The sequence below is a fragment of the Manis javanica genome, chromosome 12 (genome assembly GCF_040802235.1).
Source record: "Manis javanica isolate MJ-LG chromosome 12, MJ_LKY, whole genome shotgun sequence".
NCBI lineage: Eukaryota > Metazoa > Chordata > Mammalia > Pholidota > Manidae > Manis > Manis javanica.
The window spans coordinates 69,640,410-69,663,401 of NC_133167.1; the positions used below are offsets into that span (position 1 = coordinate 69,640,410).

At 40.4% G+C, this 22,992-nt stretch overlaps 1 protein-coding gene across 3 annotated transcripts in view; it reads right to left on the bottom strand.

Moving 5' to 3' along the window:
• Positions 1-22,992, bottom strand: part of ADAM18 (ADAM metallopeptidase domain 18) — a 128,220-nt gene that overhangs the window by 85,382 nt on the left and 19,846 nt on the right. Inside the window, exons 2-5 of one of the 3 annotated variants that reach the window (XM_073218823.1) lie at positions 3,369-3,520; positions 1,604-3,188; positions 989-1,040; positions 232-272 (exon numbers count right to left, since the gene is read on the bottom strand). In XM_073218823.1, the coding sequence (XP_073074924.1) occupies positions 232-259 (28 nt within the window). In that variant the 5' untranslated portion in view covers positions 260-272; positions 989-1,040; positions 1,604-3,188; positions 3,369-3,520. Of the gene's footprint in view, positions 1-231; positions 892-988; positions 1,041-1,603; positions 3,189-3,368; positions 3,547-22,992 lie in introns of those variants that run through there. The other 2 variants (XM_073218822.1, XM_073218824.1) reach the window with 2 other exon arrangements.

Here is a 22,992-nt window from a genome sequence, read left to right on the forward strand (position 1 = left end):
CAGCCGGGTGGGGGGCCTCCGAGTCCCCCGAGGGGCGGAGCCGCCTGCTTCCTCCCAGGGGATCGCGGCGGCAGGAAGAGCCCGCAGCCCCCAGCCTACGTGCTGTCACTCCCAGGATTTATTTGGGTTTGTGAAATTGAGAGCTTGGAGCCACAACAAAAGGAGTGAAGAGCCGATTGTTTTTTCTCGTTCTTGCATCAGGTCAGGTAACGGTGAGGGTCTTGGTAATACCTTTTCTCCAACCTATGGCTTTTGACATTATTCTTCAGTCACTGTTGTAAAAGAAATAAAGAAAAATAAAAATGCTAAGTTTTGACTGTCAACAAAGCTGTCAAATTTTACTATGCAACCACAGGTGTAGCAAGTATTTAGTAAAAAAGACGCTGGTTATACTGTCACCATCTATGCCTGTGTCTGCGAAATTTGCAAACCCGTTTATTTTTCCTTATCATCTGTGAAGCCACATTTAAAGGATATTATAAGCTGGAGTTTATGTGTGTTTCATGTACACAATCTCTACAGTTCACATGGTAAAAGAAAATCAAGAAAACAGAGAGGACAAGAACAATAAAAATATGTGAGGAGATAGATAATAATTACTGTTAATTTGTCTATTTTTATCTGCAGAGGAAGAGTACTTCCAAAAGTCCTCCATGCATTTCCAACACATGTTCCACACACACATGTTCAAAACCACACTCATCCCTTACTCCCTCCACTCGGTCACTCTAGCCCCAGAGCCTTAAGTACGGGAGTTCGTGGATGGCTGCCTAACATCAGTTAACATTACCGATTTCTAAATTACTTTAAAACAAAATTGACATCAAACGCTTTGTTTTAGTCTTTGTTTTGGTATATTATATTGGAAAATAGGAATCTGGATGATGAAATATGGGAACAATAGTTTTCTTACACTAAAGTATTGCTAAAGATGTAATAAAATTTCTCATGATATTATTTTGTCAATAGTTTGATCCCTTTAATTCACCTTTTATCTGTACGACTGATTGCTGTCATTATTGCTGTCTTCTGACAGAGATCTGTGTAAGAGAAATAGCGTTGTTTTTAGGGTTAGGAAACACTGTAGCCTTAAACAAAGTCAAGTAAAAAATGCTAGATTTGTAGTAATTACTCAATTAACAATTACCAATATCCACCTTCCTTCCCACATCCCACTCATTGATCATATATTCTACTGTTCAGTCTCTTTCTAATGTAAATCTAATTTTCAAAGAAGTTAAACATGTTTAAAATTTCAAACTAAAAATCCATATAGTACTTTTTCTATTTTGTCTACATGGAAGACAGAATGAGATATTAATATATCTATGATATGATGATACTTCCCCAAAGTTAGAAAGATAATTTAAATGTAAATCTTAAAATTCTTAAATTATCATATCTGTAATTATACTATTTCTATCAAATAACTATGTGAATAACTAACTTCACTTTCATTATTGTGGCCTGTAAGGAGGCTTCTGTGTCTTTCAGCTACATTCAGTTCCATTTGGTGGTATTTTCAGAGTCTCCAGTTTTTCTTGGGCTCCTTCCCACACCCAGTGCCTGATGAGGAGGAAGAGTGTCCGGTGCTCAGGCTCACCTTACATGGCTTCAGTTCCTGGGCCACAGGTAAGGTCAGGTTTGAGCACCTCACTCAGGGGTGTAAATCCAGCAGAACACTGGCTGAATTTAGGTCCACCTGCACAGCTAGCTCCTTCTGTCTCCTGGAGTAGGAACTACAAGGCATTGACTGTGGACAGATTATCGGTGTTTTATTTGAAAGTGAATCTAGAAAGGATTCAGGAAGGTCTGCTGGGCCATGTGCAAGCAGAGCATCCATTTTGGAGAGAAAGGCCACAGACCAGGACATGATGTCGACCACAAGGCCCTTGGGAAACGGGAGCAGGACCTGGTTCCCAACCAGCCAGGCCGTCGCCACCCTTTGGGCGTCAGCTCCACGTCATCTCTTACCTGTGCAGCCCAAAACCACTTATTGCTCTGAAACGGAGGCTGTCAGGACCAGATTTTGTTACTCCCTTAGGACACAAAAGTCAGGTTACTTCTAGCAACCAGTGAGGTTTGTCCAAGGTGCCTTAAGTAAGAGCACAGGGAGATTCTGCCAGACAGCCTTCCATCCAGTCCACTTAGAGCAACTGGATGGTGATTATGTAAATGTCCATGTGCCTCATGCAGAATTCTACCCTGACTTTAACTGGGTGTTACTAACTTGTGGGTAAATAAAACTAACTAACTTGGGAAACAGAGGTGTTGATGGAAATTTTTTTATACCATTATTTTATCTCCATCTACACAAGTGAGAGACAGACATTTTCCATTAGTTTGGAGGAATGAGACCCATTTACTTATCCTTACTTTGGCATTCTCATTTTCCTAAAATATTCACTAAGCAAATTGTGGTTTGTATTCGTGTTGTAATGAAAAAACTCTGAAGTAAAATAAGTCAAAAAGACAAATAATTATCTCACTCATATGTGGAATATAAGCATTAAAAACAAAAACAAGCAGATAGATACAGAGAACAGACTGTCAGTTGGCAGGAGCAGGGGGTGGGCTAAATGGGTGAAGAGGGTCAAAAGGTACAAGCTTCCAAAATAAAAATTAAAAAGTCATGATGATGTAATGCACAACATACGGACTACACTTGCTAAGAAAATAGATCTTAAAAATCATAAGAAAAAGCTTTTTTTGACTACATTCAGTGACAGATGTTAACTATATGTCATGTCACACTGATCATTTCACAGTGTGTACATATCACCTCCTTACATCAGACACCCAAAATATGTCATCTCCCAGTCATACCTAATGAGAATAAAGACCTAACCAAGTTCTGCTCTACAAAGCAACAGCTATGCAAGTACCTTAATTCTAATTTTAGAAACATATGAGCAATATTATATTGATTAAGTGTTAAATGGGCAGTGGTCTGTCTCATGTTCTCTCCCTCCTTCTTGGCCATCTTATAGTTTTCCCACCTTCTCCATATTCTAGTCACCAAACCTGCTTCCCTGTATGTATTGATCTCCTTGGCACAACTGAATGGCAATGCTGGGAATGGGGTTGCTTGGAGAGCAGCCAGAACCTCCTACAGAAACTCTAGCCCACGTGGCTTTCTCTGTGAACAGCACTGAGCACTGACTGCGTACTTTCAGTTGGTTCTGGTCCTATAAGAACAGGAAGGATAACAAACATTCTGAAATCTGAAAGACACTGGGATATACTCAGATAATATTTCTAAACATTAGCCCAATCAATCCAAGAGCCCTTACTTGTAGTACTTCGGAATTACATCTGAATTCTTCCCATAATGCATTTTAAATATTATATAAAAAATTTGTACTTACTCTCCACTTGTTGTTGCCTCTCTTTTCCAAAATCTCATTTTATTCCATTTAAGAACAATGACGGCCATTAAAATAAGGAAAGGTAGAAAAACGTAGAAACTGATCAAGGCCATTTCTTCGAGGAACAGAACATGGTTTCACAAAATTTTTACCTGAAAACATGAAAGTGCCTTTTAACCTGTCAAAAATGATATTCAAAGCATATTAGTCATTTGCATTATATAAACTGGGGATTCAGATAATACAGTCAGAAAATGAATAAACTTAATTTTAAAAGTGTTTTTCCTCAAAGGGCTTTATATATTTGTCATCTCTGTATCTCTCTGTCTCTCACTCTCTGTCTTTCCACATAATTGACATAAATTTATTTTAAATTACATATTTACATAACATATAATATATATGTGATATATTGTGCTATATACTAATGTATTTTCTTCTATCATATTCCATCCTATAAATTTCTTAGAATGCATAAAATTGATATTTATCCTAAGTACACACTTAAAAAATAGGCCAAAAAAAGAACTATTTTAAAAGTGATTTAATGAAAAATTATTGACATAATGGAAGATTAATTTAAAAAAACAATGATAGCAGACTAGGTTTAATTTCCATACTATCTGTATAAGATTATATTGTTCAAATTTTGACTATTAATTTAAAAAATAGATTTTCCTCTAGATGTTATAAAGACAGCACAATTAGAAAAATCTATGGAAATCTGTTTCAGTTAAATGGAAGAAATAAATCAGGTGACTAAAATACAAAAAATTAAATTAATCTGTCAGAATTATCACAAAAACAACTATGATGGTATTAAATGCAAATGAATGCCCCTGACAAAAAGTGATTTCCCTAAAAGAAGGTGATTCAGGATGTTTTATATATTACAGTAAGGAAATTGGCACAAATGTGCAGAAATACTGAAATGGAGCCACTGTGCAGCAGTGTTCTGCTAGGGTGGAACCCACCATGGAAAGTTCTGCTTTCCCTGCCTCATCCATCAGAAAAGGTCACTGCCCCATTAGTGCACCTTCACAAAAGTGACCATTTTGGAAGTGGAGCTTCCCTCTCATGTGCTTAATCACTCCAAGGGCTGATTAAAGAAATTGGACCTAATTATTATTGGATTAATTGGGCACTATCCATTACCCCAAGGAAGAAAGACAGGGCTTCCACTTTGGCCAGGATTAAATTTTTCCAGTAAGTGGTGCCAACCAAGCCTTTTTATAAGAAAATATAAAACAGGGCAAAATACATGAGGGAAATGGTTTCTGGATTTCAACAGGACATCGGAAACTCTAACATCTAAAGGAAGGAAAACATGAGGGTGTTTTTATGAAAATACAATTCTACCTGTGGCCAATCGGCTGATCTGAGCACAGAGAATCACAGGCCTGAGCAAAGCATAGCATTCTCACTGCGTTCAGGAGGCAAAGGCTCTGTTCTCAGCAGCAGAAACGGCTGGGATCTGCAGGGTGGCACTGGAGAGGAAGATGCCCTGTGCACTGAGGCCCGCAGAAGCACTGGGGGGTCTCCCGGAAGTTCTTGGCAGAGAGAGAAGGACAATACAGACACAGGGTATGGGACAATCTTATGGGACAATCTGCAGCTGATTATTAGACAGCAGCTTTTACTAGGTCAAGAATAGAAAGGAGAGACTAGAGTTTGAGCAGTGCTGGAAACAGAGACCAAGGAGATCCCAATTTCTCCACAGCCTCACTAGTAACACGTGTTACCTGTGTCATTAATAATCATTCTAATGTGTGGGGTAGCAGCTCATTGTGGTTTTGATTTGCATTTTCCTAAGATGTTGAGCATCCTTTCATGGGCTTATTTCCTCTTTGGTGATGTATTTCTTTAAAGCCCTTCCCAATTTTAATTGCACTTTGTCTTTTTTATGGACTTATAAGTGTTTTTTATATATTCTGGATATAATTCCCACATGAGATAAAAGATTTGCTAATATGTGTATCCCATATTGTAGTTTTTCTTTCACTTTCTTAGATGTACCATAGGCAGCACAAAAATTCTTAATCTTGATGTAGTTCAATCAGTCTCTTGCTTCTTTGTGCTCCGGTGTCTTCTATAACATAGCCTATGCCAAGGTCACAAAGATTTCCTTATACATGTTCTGTTTTATAAGTTTAGCCCTTACATTTGGATCTATGATCCATTTTCAGTTAACTTTTGTGATTGTTATAATGTAGCAATCTAACTTCTTTCCTTTCCATGTGGATATCTACTTGTCTCAACACCAATTGTTGGAAAGACCACTGAATTGCCTTGGCACCCTTGCCAAAAATCAGTGACTGTAAGTATGTGGTTTCATTTCTGTAAAATTCATCCATAAGTTTAATACAACTTATATCAAAATCACAGCAATACTTTTTGTATACACAGACAAGCTTATTCTAAAATGTATATGGAAAGGAAAGACCCTAGAACTTGGAAAAGAAGAGTAAAGTGAGAGGAATCGCTTTTCCAATGTTAAACGCTACTGTACAACTACAATAATCAGAACAGTGTAGCACTGGTGGAGAGAATGACAACTGAGCACAGAACTGAAAAATACGGCAACATGAAAATGTCCAGTTAATTTTTGATAAGGTGCAAAAAACAAATGGATGAGTCAGCTTTATCAAAGAACTGTGCTGGAAATTGGACACCCATTAACCAAAAAATTAATCTCCAATCCTTTATAAAAAGTAATGTAAAATGGATCATGGACTTAAATGTAAAATATGAAAACACACATTCTAGATATATCATAGCAGAAAATATTCAGGACTTAAGATTGACAAAGAGTTCATACACAGGACCACAAAAGCATGATCCAAAAAGAAAAAAACCAGACCTTATAAAGTAAGAATTAAAAATACCTTTGGTCTGAGAAAAAAATTTAGACTTGGAGAAGATATGTTCAAGTCACATAACCAACAAAATACATGTGACTTGTGACTAGAAAACAATAAAAAAATCTGAACTCAACATCTAAAAATACAAACAGTCCAATTAGAAAAAGATATGAAATGGGCAAAAGACATGAACAGACTTTTCACTGAAGAGAATATAAAGATGCCAAGCTTATATATTAATGATATGTGGCATCATTACCTATTAGGGGGATGCAAATTAAGACCACAATGAGATATTAATATACACCTAATAGAATGGCTAAAAGAAAATCAGTGGTATCATGAAATATAGGTGAGGATGCCAAAAAACTTGGTGATTCATGTATTATTGGTAGGAATATCAAATGTTACAGCCATTCTCAGCAATAGTTTGGCTTTAAAACTATAAATGGTTTACCATCAACACAACTTCTCTCTTGAGATGTTTTCCACAGAACTAAAAAATTTACTTTCTTGCAGAATGTTCTGCATGAATGCTCACTGCAGATGTATTCAAGATAGGTAAAATTTGGAGGTGAGAGGCACCAAAATGTCCTTTTAGTGGGTGAATCATTAAATAAATGCTGACACATTCATACAAAGGAATGCAAGTTATCCCTAAAAAGGAATGAAGTGTTCACACATGCGACAACCTGAGGTGGTTCATGGGGAAATTCTACGAGAGAAAAAAGCCAATCTCCAAGAGATACAAACTGTACAATTTCATTTATCTGATATTCATGAACTAACATAATTAGAAAGATGGGGAGCAGTGCCGCGGTTGTCAGGTGTTAGGAATGGGGGAGAGAGGGGATCTGTGCAGCTGTATAAAGGGTAACATATTAGGGACCAGATAATGATGGCACAGTTCATCTGCAAACAGTGACACTTTAACATCTTCTTTACCAATCTTGATGCCTTTTATTTCTCTGTGTTGTCTGTTGGCTGTGGTGAGGACTCCAGAACTATGTTGAATAAAAGTGGAGAGTGGGCATCCTTGTCTTGTTCCCAATCTTAAAGGAAAGGCTTTCAGTTTCTCACTGTTAAGTATGATATTGGCTGTGGATTTGTCATATATGGCCTTTATTATGTTGAGGTACTTGCCCTCTATACCCATTTTGTTGAGAGTTTTTATCATGAATGGATGTTGAATTTTGTCAAATGCTTTTTCAGCGTCTATGGAGATGATCATGTAGTTTTTGTCCTTTTGTTGATGTGGTGGATGCTGTTGATGGATTTTTGAATGTTGTACCATCCTTGCATCCCTGAGATGAATCCTACTTGAACATGGTGTATGATCCTCTTGATGTATTTTTGAATTTGGTTTGCTAATATTTTGTTGAGTATTTTTGCATCTATGTTCATCAGGGATGTTGGTCTGTAATTTTCTTTTTTGTGGTGGTTTGCCTGTTTTTTGGTATTAGAGTGATGCTGGCCTCATAGAATGAGTTTGAAAGTATTCCTTCCTTTTCTACTTTTTGGAAGATGTTATGGCAGGTGAGTATTAGGTCTTCTCTAAATGTCCCATAAAATTTGGTGATGAAGTCATCTGGTCCAGGGATTTTGTTCTTAGGTAGTTTTTTTTTATTACAAATTCAATTTCATTGCTGGTAATTGGTTCAGATTTTCTGTTTCTTCCTGGGTCAGTCTTGGAAAGTTGCATTTTTCTAGAAAGTTGTACATTTCTTCTAGGTTACCTAATTTGTTGGCAAATAATTATTCACAGTATTCTCTAATAATTCTTTGTATTTCTGTGGTGTCCATAGTGATTTTTCCTTTCTCATTTCTGATTCTGTTTATGTGTGTACACTCTTTTTTCTTGGTAAGTCTGGCTAGGGTTTTATCTATTTTGTTTATTTTCTTGAAGAACCAGCTCCTGGTTTCATAGATTCTTTCTGTTGTTTTATTCTTCTTAATTTTATGTATTTCTGCTCTGATCTTTATTATGTCCTTCCTTCTACTGACTTTGGGCCTCATTTGTTCTTCTTTTTCTAGTTTTCTTAATTGTGAGTTTAGACTGTTCATTTGGGATTGTTCTTTCTTGAGGTAAGCCTGTGTTGCTATATACATTCCTCTTAGAACTGCCTTCACTGAATCCACAGTTTTTAGGGTGGTCGAGTTGTTCTCATTTGTCTCCATATGTTGCTTGATTTTGCTTTTATCTGGTCACTGACCCATTGATTATTTAGGAGCATGTTCTTAAGCCTCCACATGTTTATGGCCTTTTTTGTTTTCTTTGCATAATTTATTTCTAGTTTCATATGTTTGTGGTCTGAGAAGCTGGTTGGCACAATTTCAATCCTTTTTAATTTAATGAGGCTTTTTACATGGCCAAGTATGTGATCTATTCTGGAAAATGTTCTATATACACTTGAGAAGAATGTGTGTCCTGCTGCTTTTGGGTGGAATGTTCTGTAAATGTTCGTGAGGTCCATCTGTTCTAATGAGTTATTCAGTGCCTCTGTCTCCTTACTGATTTTCCATCTGTTTGATCTTTTGGTGTGAGTGGTGTGTTGAAGTCTCCTAAAATGAATGCATTGCATTCTATTTCCCCCTTAAATTCTGTTAGTATTTGTTTCTCATGTTTAGGTTCTCCTATATTAGATGCATGTATATATATCCTCTTGTTAGGCTGACCCCTTTATTATTATGTAATATCCTTCTTTGTGTCTTTTTACTTTCTTTGTTTTGAAGTCTATTTTGTCTGATACAAGTACTGCAACTCCTGCTTTTTTCTCCTTATTAGTTGCATGAAATATCTTTTTCCATCCCTTCACTTTTAGTCTGTGTATGTGTTTGGGTTTGAAGGGATTCTCTTGTAAACAGCATGTAGATGGATCTTGTTTTTTTATCCATTCAGTGACTCTATGTCTTTTGATTGGTGCATTCAGTCCATTTACATTTAGGATGATTATCAATAGATATGTACTTATTGCCATTGCAGGCTTTAGATTTATCATTACCAAAGGTTTAAGGGCAACTTCTTTACTATCTAACAATCTAACTTAACTCGTTTATTATGTTATTTCAAACACAACCTAAGGGTTCTTTTTTTTCTCCTGTCCTCTTTCTTCTTCCTCCTCTACTCTTTATATGTTAGGTGTCATATTCTGTACTCTTTGTGTATCACTTGACTCACCTTGTGGGTAGTTGTTTAAATTTTGCATTTGCTTAGTAATTAATTGGTCTACTTCTTTTACTCTAGGTTTATTTTCTCTGGTGACAGCTATTTAGCCTTAGAAGCACTCCCATCTATAGCAGTCCCTCCAAAATATACTGTGGAGATGGTCTGTGGGAGGTAAATTCCCTCAACTTTTGCTTATCTGGAAATTGTTTAATCCCTTCTTCAAATGCAAATGATAATCTTGTCAGGTAGAGTATTCTTGGTTTGAGGCCCCTGTTTCATTGCATTAAATAAATCATGCCACTCCCTTTTGGCCTGTATGTTTCTGCTGAGAAGTCTGCTGATAGCCTGATAAGCTTTCCTTTATAACTGATCTTTTTTCTCTCCCTGACTGTTTTTAATACTCTCTCCTGTCCTTGATCTTGGCCATTTTAATTATTATGGAATATTTAAACACAAACCAAATAATTGCTTTTTTTTTCAGTTTGTAAAAGGAAACCAAATAGAAAAATGGGTAGGACTAGTCTTTCCCTTTAAAAAAAAGTATTCTTTTTTTCATGCTTTTTCTAATTCATAGTGTCTATTTATCAAGAAAATATTTATACAAGTAACAAAGAGTAACAGAAGAAAATGTAATTCAAAATAGCCAATTCTTTTTATTTCACAAACATATTTATAGCCTAACCATTTAGCTTTGTTGTGATGACTGTTGTGTACCATATTTACTTAATTTATTTAAATATTTCCATACATCTTAAAGTTAGTAGTTTTATCTTCTTTGCCAAATTATATGAAAATTGATGGTATTTACTATATCAGGATTAATAATGTTGCTCTTAAAGTAAAATGCCTTCCTGATTGTCTATAACCTGATAAAATTTGTGAAGTCTAATATATGTCACAGAGGCATGATAAATATTAAGTGGTTGTTTATAGTTTCACTAAAAATATCTGCTGCTCAGTCAAGTAACCAAATGGGGAAATATATATTTATTATTTAAATTCATTACTGTATTTGCATTGTTGATATTGACAGCTCAGTTTGAATGACTTATAGCTACTCAAATCATTTGTATTTTCCTCAACAATTATTTTTCACATATTTACTACAAGCCGGGCACTAGGCCGATTTCAAAATATGTGTGACAGCATCCCTGTTTCCAAATAAATCACAAACTAACAGAAAATTGCACATGTACAAGAGATGCCATAGCTAGCAATGAAAAACTCTTTGTTGGTGGGATGTCCAAAGTTCTCTAGGAATGCAGCTGGGAGAATTTCATTTTCTCTACAGATAAGAAGTGACGCTGAAGAGTAGTTGTGACATTGCAGATCTGAGCCACGTTTGGGTAAGTGAAAGTCACACAATGTTAGTGCATGTTAGGACTTTATTCTTAAATTACTTAAAATCTCCTGAGAACGTTAGTGCACCTAAGTGTTGGATTTTTGTGTGAGAATGGTAACTTGTAATATTCTGGGGGTGGCAGGACTGAGATGATAAGGGCTGGAAGCAGTAAGTTTGTGAAGGGGACTTTTCCGTCATGTGGGCCAGAATTGTCCACCTCCTCAGGATTAGAGAGTGGGAAGGAAAATAAAAGCAGTAAGGCCATCTGAGAGATATTCATGAAGAAAAATAGTTTTGTTGAATAACTGGATATGGAGGGTGATGAAATGGTTAAGATGACCAAGCCACTGGGGCCAGGGAGGCACCAATTTTAAGAGAGGCAGATGGAACAGACAGTGGGAATAGAGTTCAGTTAAAGATCTGGTGAGTCGGAGGTACTTGAGGAACAGCAGGTATAGACAGTGGGTGGGCACTGGGAAATATGAGTCTGATGCCCCACAGTGTGAGTTGAAATAAAGAGATCTGTGAACACATAAGAAAAGAACCTGAGATAACAGTTAATAAGATCATCTAACAGAAACGTGTGGAAAGAAAAGGAGGTCCAAAACAAAATTATGGGCTGTACAGATGTTTGGGGGATTCAGAGAAAAGACTACAGATAGAAAATGGAAGTAAGAAAGATTAAGGACTGTAAGAGTTAGAAGATGGCAATATTGTGGTGTTTACACGTAAAATAAAATAGCATGTCAGAGTGGAATATTAGCAGCGGCTTCCAAGGCTACTTGGAGATCAAGTAACATGAGAACAGGAGAGGTGATTACTGCATTTCTGGTAATATGTCAGTAACGAATGTCGCCGTGTGTTCTCCAGGAAGAAGATGCTGAGGTAGACTGAGAGCGGAATATTTTGTAGGGAGTGATATCCTTGAAAGAAAGGAGGCAGCAGAATTGGGTAAAGAGAACCCAGGACCATAATAAAGCTCTTATCGTTTCTGCCAATCTAAAAGGGTTGCTCCAGAGCGAAGACTGAGAAGGACCAGAGCAGAGCTTGCCCAACAAAGGAGACAAAGGTTAGGTCTTCATTTGGGGGGCTTGCTCAGTACCTGAACTTGCGTCCCCCAAAAGGTCATGCAGTGGGCACAAAAGCTGAGGCAGATCTTACAGCAGTTAAGCGTTTGAGGTTGCCAGCTAGCCACACTCCTTCCTTGGGTAGCAAATCCTTACTTGAAGGGGGTTTTGAACTGTGCATTTTTCTGTTAGCCAAATAGACCTTGCTAGAAGCTGGCAGAATAGCAGGGACAAAAGCCATCATGCAGAAAAGAAGGAAGAAAAGTGAGGTGAGGTGATGCAGATATTAGAAGAAGTAGCCTCTATTTTTAGCAGGGCCAAATACTTCAGAAATATTTAGAAATATTTCAGCATATATTTTAAAAAGGTTCAGTTAGGAAAGAAGAAACTTAGCAAGGGTGAAGGTGGATGAGGAGTGTTTAGAAAATAAAATATGAAAGTACAAAGAAAATTAAATCACACTTTGAAAGAGACATGATTTAAACAGTATATTAATAATCTATTACTATTTTTTGAAAAATAAGAGACAGAGGAACATTATTCCAAAAGATTTAAGATTTAAAGTGTAATAAATGTAGCTTCCCAAATGTTCGAGAGGCAGTGTCTGTTGTGGGACACAGAATATGGTAAATATAGTAACATTTTTCTAATTAGAATGCAATCTGCACTGCACAGAGACAGCTGTATATTTTTTTAATGTCTAGTTTTCTCACCATGCCTTGAACAATGTCTAGTATGTAGCAAGTACTCCACAACAACATGCTGATTGAAAAACTCTTTGTTGATTTATTATACAGTTTGTTAAACTGTATTACATGCAAGGGGGGAAGAAAACATAGTTTGAGATAAATACTAAGAGTGGAATGAACCACAGTGCCATGACATATGCTGTAGCAATTTCCCAACAATTTTCAATGGTTGATAAATGAAAGCATTGCTATAGATTTGAGGCAAGAAGAAAAAAGATGCTAATGTGAAGGCAGTTTGCAATTTACAGGAAAAAAGGTGTATGTTCTCCTTGGTTTCCACCTATCTTCTTGATAGCAAATGTAAAGGGAAATTCAAATGCTCTGAAGACAAGCTATGTGAGGGCAGGAGCTGTGGATGATAGAGCGAAGTGCACCTGGACGTATAGTGACCCTCAATCTCTTCCAAGATATGGAAATGATGGAATCAAGAGATTCTTGGAGACATAAATTATAAGCTATTATGTCAGATCATAAATATGTGATAGCTCATTTAATACAGAAATTTAAGTGACACATATCCTGCAATGTGGAGAATGATATATTCTGGAAAAATTATTCTGGTACAAAATAAATGAAAATATTTGGTAAAATTACAATTATTTAAATATATGCATATTGATTCAATATAAAAAGTATAATCTCAAATGCATGCATTCATATGGAAAAGAAATCATCAACAGCAAAAACTGGAGACATATAAACCTAAATGGTAAGCGGGCATTAAATTTTGAGATAACTATATATTTTGCATATTACTTTCTTTTCTTACAGGTTTATTTAGGCATAATCAACAGGGAACACCTTCCTTTGTATCTGTAAGATAACTTTGCCAGATAAAGTATTCTTGGTTGGCAAATTTCACCTTGAATATGTCATGTCATTTCACTCCCTCCTGGTCTGTAGACTTGTTGAGAAATCTCTTGAGAGCCTAATGGGGGCTCTCTGTACATTACTTTCTTTTCTACCCTTGCTGTCTTTAAAATTCTTTTTTTATCATTGATTTCTGAGAGTCTCGTGATGATGTGTCTTAGAGAAAGTCTTTTTGCATCAAGATAATAAGGTGTTCTATTAGCTTCATGCACTTGTATGTCCAATTCCTATCCTAGATTTAGGAAGGTCTCAGCTGTTATATCTTTAAATAAACTCCCTGGTTCCTTCTCCCTTTCTCCTCCAATTATTCTGATACACCAAGTATTCTTACCTATGTGCTCTATCCTCTTCTAACCGAGTTGTCTCTGTTCTTATCCTCCAAGTCATTTATTCTGTCTTCCACCTGGTCTTTGTTACCTAAGCTTTCTATTGCATGTTTCATCTCATTCACTGAGTTCTTCAGCTCCAGAATTTCTGTTCGGCTTTTTTATTATTTCAGTCTCTTAGGTAAAGAACTTCTTCTGTTCGTTCATTTTGTTCCAGACTTCCTTGAATTACCCTTCTGAATTTTCTCATTGCTCACTGAATTGTTTCATAACAGCTATTTTGAATTCTTTATCAGTTAAGTCTCAATGCTCCATGACTCTGAGTTTGGTTGTTAGAGACTTACCATTTTGTTTTTCTGATGCCACGTTTCCCTGATTTTATATAATGTTTGATGATACGTGCTTCTGCTTTTGCATTTTAAGTAGGAGACACCTTCCTGCCTTAAGAATTTATGTCTACTTTGGTCGTTATGATTCAACAGGCTGGCAATTAGAAATCTTACTTTCGTATTCCAGGAGGTGGTGCCATAGGTCAAGTTGTGGTTTCTCCTGCTAGGGCTGGCTCTCTGGGATGCAATCAGGAGCATGCACAAGGAGCTGGCACCAGAATGGGAGAAGGTTGGGCTTAGCACGGGGGGCTGTGGGTATGTCCACAGGTCTGGCAGGAGGCTCTTCGACTGGGGCATTCCCAGAGGTCTCTGTGGACCTCCTGATGCAACTGCAAAACAGACAGCAAGAAACCTCTTCCCTCAGTGCTCACTAATCTTGTCTGCCTTCTTTCTTTTCCTCTCCTTCCTCTCAGCCGCAGACATCCCTCCTAAGAAATCTGGGTGCTGCTGAGAAAAACAAGTCCCTCTATCAGCAACGTGAACACTAGGGGACCGGGTGGTCCCTCGCCACTCTGCCTTCCACCTCACCTGCCAGGAGAGGTTGCCTTTCACTCTGCCATAAGCCCTGTGCCTTTCAGTGTCCCCTGGGGAAGAAGACCAACTTGGCAAGTCCCTCCATCTCCTCTATTCTACTCAGATGGCATCTGGATTCTCCTGGCAGGCAGGCTGGGCCTCCACATAATCTCTGTTGACTGCAGCCATCTGCCCAGGTTTGTACCCTCCAGGTTCTCTTTGTCTTGATTGCAGTGAGTGGGGGTGAGGTAGGCTTACCCACCCTGTTGGAGCCACAGTCCCCACTGAGGTTCTGTCTGCCCGCTTCTGGTTGCACAGGTGGGTAGACACCTCCTGCGGTAATGTGCAGAGGTGCTCAGTTTAGACTATGCATGTCTAGCTATTAAACTGAAGGGGAGATGAAAAGGAATGCCTCATTCTGCCATGATGCTGAAATCCCTATCAGTTAGCTTTTATAAATGCAGCTGTGAAAACAGAGCCTACAGAAAGAAACAACATTACCATCACATCTGGAATCCTACCATTATACTCATTTCTATTCATTACGCAGAAATAAACCATTATTTTGACTTCCATCACTATGTATTAGTTTGTCTGTTGTTCCTTATATAACAAGATGAAACTGTATCTATCTTTTTGTATCATTATTTTGACTTCCATCACTATGTATTAGTTTGTCTTCTGTTGTGCCTTACATAACAAGATGAAACTGTATCTTTTTGTATCTGGCACTTCTGCTCAACATTTTTTTATCCATTCATTCATCTATGGACATTTGGTTAATTTCTTGTGGAGAGCTGCAATAAATAGTGACACATTGAGAACATTCTGGTTCATGTCTTTTGGTGAATATTTACATGCATTTCTGTTGGGAATATACGAAGGAATGAAATTGATGGGTCACAGAGTATGTATCAGTTAAGTGTAGTACTACAAAACTCAGAAACACTCATTAATGTTTTGTTCCTGTTTCCTGTGAGGATCCTAAGTCAGGCTGCAGACCTGAGGACCATCTAGGTGGGCTTTGTGCCTAATGCCTTGTGCATTAGGGGTTCATCATTGGGGACTTAGTAGCTGCTCAAGTTAGAGTCTTTTCCTGGAGATGATTAACGTTTCAGAGGCCCCACTGTGAAAGCACATTTTAAAACTCTGACAGCATCACTACAGGTACATCTCAACAGTCAAAGCAAGTTTCATGGCAGAAGCCAAAGTCAGGGAGCAAGGAAGTAAGTCCATAACCGCCACGAGGCCATAGAAAGGGTGGTGGAGATTTTGAGATGATAATTTTATCTAAAACCATATGCATTTGATGGAGGAAAGTAATGTCTGCAAAATGGTGAAATAGCAGTGTCCTACCATCATCCTCACTGAACATCACTTCTGACGATCACCCACAATTGAGAGTACCTTTGTGGGATTCCAGTGCAGTGGGAAAGTTCCAGCACTGCTGGAGCAATAAATTCTGAGAATGCATGCATAAAAGAGAGTAAGAAAAACTGTTTCACTTTGTGCACATGACCGCCCCCCTGCCCAAGACATCACAGATCAGTGTCAAGAGAGACCCTCCTGGGCCCATGATTTCTCCTATGAAGAGGAGTGAGAGTGTGTGAGTGAACCTGGCTTCCCCAGTCATGCAGGACACTAAGAGACCCCCTTCTTTCCTGACCCTCTCAGTACTGAGGTGACCCGCACGGCTGAGGGGGTGGGAGAAGCTGAGAGGACAGCAGTCAGGGCACAGAACTCATCAACAGGATGTGGGTCCTACTAAGCACTGTGTGGACTCCATTAGGAAGCCCCCCCATGAGCTGTTGGGGTTGCCTTATTTGTGGACTCCTGCAACAAGCCCATAGGTATCCCCAAAGTCCATGCACCTCACTTACCCTGCGCCCATGGCTGGTGAGTACCAGTCTTGGCACATGACCAGAGAGCACATCTAGAAAGCTGGTCTGACTACGTGGCATTGGGAGAAGGCACACAAATGAGTATTTCAGGGCACCAGCTTAGGGAAAACACACAGGAGGCTCTCAGCCCTCTGCCTCGCTGTGTAAGACTGAGAGAAAGCTTGAGAATTACCCCTCCAGAGGGAACAAATGTGGAGTAAGCACATCCACAGAAAAGGCCTGAGACCTTCAGAACCCCAAGCCAGATTCTCCAGGTCAGGGCTCCGTACTACAAGACTGCCCTCCACCCTCCACTCCAGACACAAGCCGCAGGCCCCAGGCATTTACCCATGCTTCTGACCTACTGGCTAAGACTGGCAGTTCCAAGGACCTCCTGCCTAGGTTCTATTAACTTGCTGGAGCAACTCACAGAACCAGGAAAGCACATGTACCAGTTTAATAATGAATACCACAAAGGACACAAGTTAACAGCAGATGAAGAGAGACACAGCAAGGTCCCCAATAAAGGAGCTTCTGTCCTAGTGGGGCTGGGGGCCTGGCTCGGTGGCAGGTGGTGGCGTTCTGGCTCTCCAAGCGTGGAAGCTCCCTCCACAGAGAAGCAGGGTCCAAGAGCATGAGAGGCTCTTCTCCAGGGTTCTTGTGAGGGCTTCATTGCATAGTCATGATTGACTAAATCATTGGCCATTGGCTGATTCAACCTTGAGTCCCTGCCCTTGGGTGGGGGTCTTAAAGTTTCTCATTCACATGACAAGACACCCATTTTACTGTTAAGTCTCTGGATTGTGGACAAAGACCATCCACAGGAAAAGTGGGTGAAGACCAAATATACCTGGGAGGTATGCATTTGGTCATCTGAATGACCAAACACGTATTTCTTACGACTCATTATATTGCAGTGAGTCTCTAGATCCTATTAAAATCCTCCAGAGAATGCTGATTTTTTGTTAGTTTTAGCAGGCAATCATGCTGGTTAGGTTCAGACCTTGAATTCTGTCTCACCTTCTGTGTAAAATAGTTTCAAAGTCAGTTCAAAGCCTTCTGTATGCTCTTTGGGCCTGCTGGGTGCATATAACACTCAGGGTTTAGTCTGCAATTTAGGCAGTCATTTATATTCAGTTCTTGAAAAGTTTACTATACTTCTTTGGATCTGTTCTGTGCATGCATAGCTCAGGGACAGTCCAGAACTTCTGTCAGCTCATACCAGAATAAGTGCATGCCATTTTTTAGCTCTTCTTTTTATGATTCCACCTATACTCTTGGATGCTGGGTGTAACTCTGGAGGGGAAAATCCCAGAGTAAACCACCTTTGAAACCAGTATCAACGTCTCTCCCTACCTGGCTGCAGAAGAAGAGGCCCCACCCAACCTCTCTATTCCCCCTTGTAATTACTTATTGATACAGAAATGGCCTACTTCTCTCCACCCTTGGAAACACCTATTGAGGTGGAGATGCACTAAGGCCAGGCGAGAGACTCTGGAAATATTGCAATTTTACCTACAGGCCCCCAGGCATCAGAGTTTTCCAGGTTCCCTCAGCTCTCCAAATGGGCGAAACAGCAGCCAGTCCCTGGCAGCCACTCAGAAAGCCCAGATTTTGGAGGCACACTCTACTCGTTCCTTCCTGGGGAGAAGCTGGGGTTGGGGAGTTGTCACCGGCTGGGCTCTGCGCTGACCCGGGGGAAGCGGTTATGCTGTTCAAACTGTCCACTTTGTTCTCAGTGTTCCTTAACCTGGGGCCCTTTCCCATCGGTAGTCAGATTTAGTCAAGACAGAAACCAGCCCCTGGGTAGGCCATCAGGTAATCTGAATTTTGGACACATGGCTAGTCCTCTCCTTCCATCATCCTCAGAGAGAAGCTGGGAGCTGTGGGTTTCCTGCCGATGGTGTGGCCCTGAGCAGGGGAGAGATTATGGTAAATGTGCCATGAATTTTCCTTGTCTTCAATTCAGCTATTTGTTTCCCCTTGGCCCCAGTGGCAATAGCATCTCAAGGGGTTTCTGGATCTGGTCCTGCTGCCAAATCAGTGTGTCTGTGAGGGTCTAGGGACCCCGGACAGGTGCCCCCAAATGTGCCACTTTGGCTTCTTGATCACTTTGAACTGGCACAACTGGAGAAACAGCATAAGCAGCAGGATTCTCTGACCCTGCTCTGTCCCCTCCAGCTTGAAACCAGGAAATAAATCTCCCCTGTGAAGGGTGCCCTTCCTGGCCTGGGACCATAGAAGGATGATTATCACCAGAAGCAGGGAATTCAGAGCTGAGAAGGCTGCATAAACACACCTTGTTACTTTTTTTACTAATTTACTACCAGCCCAAATGCTATTTAGGATTCCTTACTAACTGACGCTCCCAAGCATGTTTTCTTTGTCTTGTCAATTCCTCCCAGATTTATGTTTCTTTGTGTAAAATGCATAAAAGCTGCCTGCCTTGTTCATTTCTCTGGGTCTCAATTATATCACTGTGCCTCCACCTGTACATAATTAAACTTTAATTTTTTTCTTCTGTTAATCTACCTCATGTCAGTTTGACTCTTAGACCAGCTAGAAGAACCTCAAGGGGTAGCAGAAATGTATTCCTCCCCAGCGGCGGGTATAGTTGGTTGGGGACCTTAACTCCGTGGGGAGGGCTCGTCCCGAGGCTGCTGCAGCTGAAAGATTCGGGGACACGTGATGGCCGCGTGCAGAAGGTAAGATTTTGTATCATGCCTGTGCCCCCGAATCTCTGTCTGTGGGTCTAGGGATTTAATCTTTAAATTAGATTAGCAGGAGAAAATACTGGTGGGACGAGTTCCTTGGGCTTGGTTTCTCTTAGCAAGTGTGATCGAGTGCTCTTGGTTTTTGCTGATCCATTTCCTCCTGGAGAGGGTCTTTGTTTTCTTTGTGTCTTTTGTGTCATTTGTAAATGTGCACAGGAGGTCAAGGCTGTTGCTACGGACAACTTGGAAGCCAGAGCTGCAGAATTTCTAGGCACTGGGTGAGCAGTTCAGAGCTGTTAGGGACCTTGCCACCCCAAGAAGACCCCCGTGATGGGATGAGGTGGTCAGGGCACGGGTTAGATAGACGCTACGTCTCCTGAAAACCTTAAGAAAATTTCTGTGCAATGAGGCACACTATAAAACACCACGCAGTCCCCAACCCCATGGCATGTCCCTCCTAGGTATCAGTATGGCTTCTGAGAAGGCCCAAGGCTTAGCTAAGGCTGATCAGGTGCATAGAGGATGAAGTTTCCCTTCGTCTTGTCACCTGTCTTGAGAGCCCGGCTTTGTGACCTGTGAGAGTGCTCTCTCTGGTCTCGGCCCCGGAGGCTCCACGTACCTGCGCACACCAGCTGGGCAGCCCCAGAGGCTGTGGATCTGAAACTTGTTCTTTGTCTGACTGCCACCTCTCAGGGTAGTTTGTCATAAGAGGTTCCAGCCCATAAAGAGCCTTTGTAATCCCAATTTGGGTTGCTTATTGTTGCTGGAAAAGACCCATTCCAGTATCACCTGCCCGGTGTCACAAATTAGTGGGTCTGTAACATTTGTGAGAGACCGGAGACACATTCCCATTGCACCATCCTTACATCTGTGCAAGGAAGGCCTCTGCTTTCTCAGAATATGGGATCAACTTTTTCGGTCATCATCTACAGCCTCTAGGGACCCCTCCTGCGTCCCTGGTTCAGTCCTGGAAGTTCCCTCTGGGTCTTGCCAAAAAAAGGTTTATTAGGTGGGCGGGTGCCTGAGACCGGCACCTGAGGACGGAGGAAATCGCGCGTTTTTCCCTTTTTTCTCTCTTTTTGGCGAGTGCTTTTTGGAAGCCTTAAAGGGACAGGGACCACGGTGCTAGGGAGGCAGGGCGGCGGGACTGGTGAGCGGGTGCCTGGGACGAGTGCCTGGTCCCAGTGTCGAGCGTTCCTTCCCTGCGGGACCGGTGGGTGGGTGCTTTTTGGAAGCTTTGAAAGGACAGGGACCCTGGTGCTAGGGAGACAGGGCAGCAGGACCAGTGAGCGGGTGCCTGGGACCGGCACCTGAGGACAAAAAAAAAAAAAAAAATCGCGTGTTTTTTCCTTTTTTTTTCCCTTTCTGTTCCCTCTCTCATTGTTGCTGTTGTTGTTTTGGTTTGGAGAGTGCTTTTTGGAAGTCTTAAAGGGGCAGGACAGGTCACTTAGACCAGAGGCAGGGAATCTGGGGATCTCTGGGCACTCTAACCCCCTGGGCAGCAGGGAGCACAGAGGCCCCTTACAGAGATAAATAGCCTCCCGGCCGCTCCCCCTCCAACGGGGCTCCACCATTTTGGAGGAACAGCCCCAGCCAGGCCAAGCCCACAGCAACAGCGGAGATAAACCCCAAAGCAACTGGGCAGGAAGCAGAAGCCCTGTCTGTGCACAGCTGCCCAGCACAAGCCACTAGAGGTCGCTATTCTCCCAGGAAAAGGCCACAAACCAACAAGAAGGGAAGCTCTTCCAGCGGTCACTTGTACCAGCTCTGCAAACTATCTCTATCACCATGAAAAGGCAAAACTACAGGCAGACAAAGATCACAGAGACAACACCTGAGAAGGAGACAGACCTAACCAGTCCTCCTGAAAAAGAATTAAAAAAAAATCATGAACATGCTGACAGAGATGCAGAGAAAAATGCAAGAGCAATGGGATGAGATGCAGAGAAAAATGCAAGAGCAGTGGGATGAAGTCCGGAAGGAGATCACAGATGTCAGGAAGGAGATCACAGAAGTGAAACAATCCCTGAAAGGATTTATAAGCAGAATGGATAAGATGCAAGAGGCCATTGAAGGAATAGAAGCCAGAGAACAGGAATGTATAGAAGCTGACATAGAGAGAGATAAAAGGATCTCCAGGAATGAAACAACACTAAGAGAAATATGTGACCAATACAAAAGGAATAATATTCGTATTATAGGGATACCAGAAGAGGAAGAAAGAGGAAAAGGGATAGAAAGTCTCTTTGAAGAAATAATTGCTGAAAACTTCCCCAAACTGGGGGAGGAAATAATTGAACAGACCATGGAATTACACAGAACCCCCAACAGAAAGGATCCAAGGAGGACAACACCAAGACACATAGTAATTAAAATGGCAAGGATCAAGGACAAGGAAAGAGTTTTAAAGGCAGCTAGAGAGAAAAAGGTCACCTATAAAGGAAAACCCATCAGGCTAACATCAGACTTCTCGACAGAAACCCTACAGGCCAGAAGAGAATGGCATGATATACTTAATGCAATGAAACAGAAGGGCCTTGAACCAAGGATACTGTATCCAGCACGACCATCATTTAAATATGATGGCGGGATTAAACAATTCCCAGACAAGCAAAAGCTGAGGGAATTTGCTTCCCACAAACCACCTCTACAGGGCATCCTACAGGGACTGCTCTAGATGGGAGCACCCCTAAAAAGAGCACAGAACAAAACACACAACATATGAAGAATGGAGGAGGAGGAATAAGAAGGGAGAGAAGAAAAGAATCTCCAGACAGTGTATATAACAGCTCAATAAGCGAGCTAAGTTAGGCAGTAAGATACTAAAGAAGCTAACCTTGAACATTTGGTAACCACGAATCTAAAGCCTGCAATGGCAATAAGTACATATCTCTCAATAGTCACCCTAAATGTAAATGGACTTAATGCACCAATCAAAAGACATAGAGTAATAGAATGGATAAAAAAGCAAGACCCATCTATATGCTGCTTACAAGAAACTCACCTTAAACCCAAAGATAAGCATAGACTAAAAGTAAAGGGATGGAAAAACATATTTCAGGCAAACAACAGTGAGAAGAAAGCAGGGGTTGCAGTACTAATATCAGACAAAATAGACTTCAAAACAAAGAAAGTAACAAGAGATAAAGAAGGATACTACATAATGATAAAGGGCTCAGTCCAACAAGAGGATATAACCATTCTAAATATATATGCACCCAATACAGGAGCACCAGCATATGTGAAGCAAATACTAACAGAACTAAAGAGGGAAATAGACTGCAATGCATTCATTGTAGGAGACTTCAACACACCACTCACCCCAAAGGATAGATCCACTGGGCAGAAAATAAGTAAAGACACACAGGCACTGAACAACACACTAGAACAGATGGACCTAATAGACATCTATAGAACTCTACATCCAAAAGCAACAGGATATACATTCTTCTCAAGTGCACATGGAACATTCTCCAGAATAGACCACATACTAGCTCACAAAAAGAGCCTCAGTAAATTCCAAAATATTGAAATTCTACCAACCAATTTTTCAGACCACAAAGGTATGAAAGTAGAAATAAATTCTACAAAGAAAACAAAAAGGCTCACAAACACATGGAGGCTTAACAACATGCTACTAAATAATCAATGGATCAATGAACAAATCAAAAGAGATCAAGGAATATATAGAAACAAATGACAATAACAACACTAAGCCCCAACTTCTGTGGGACGCAGCGAAAGCAG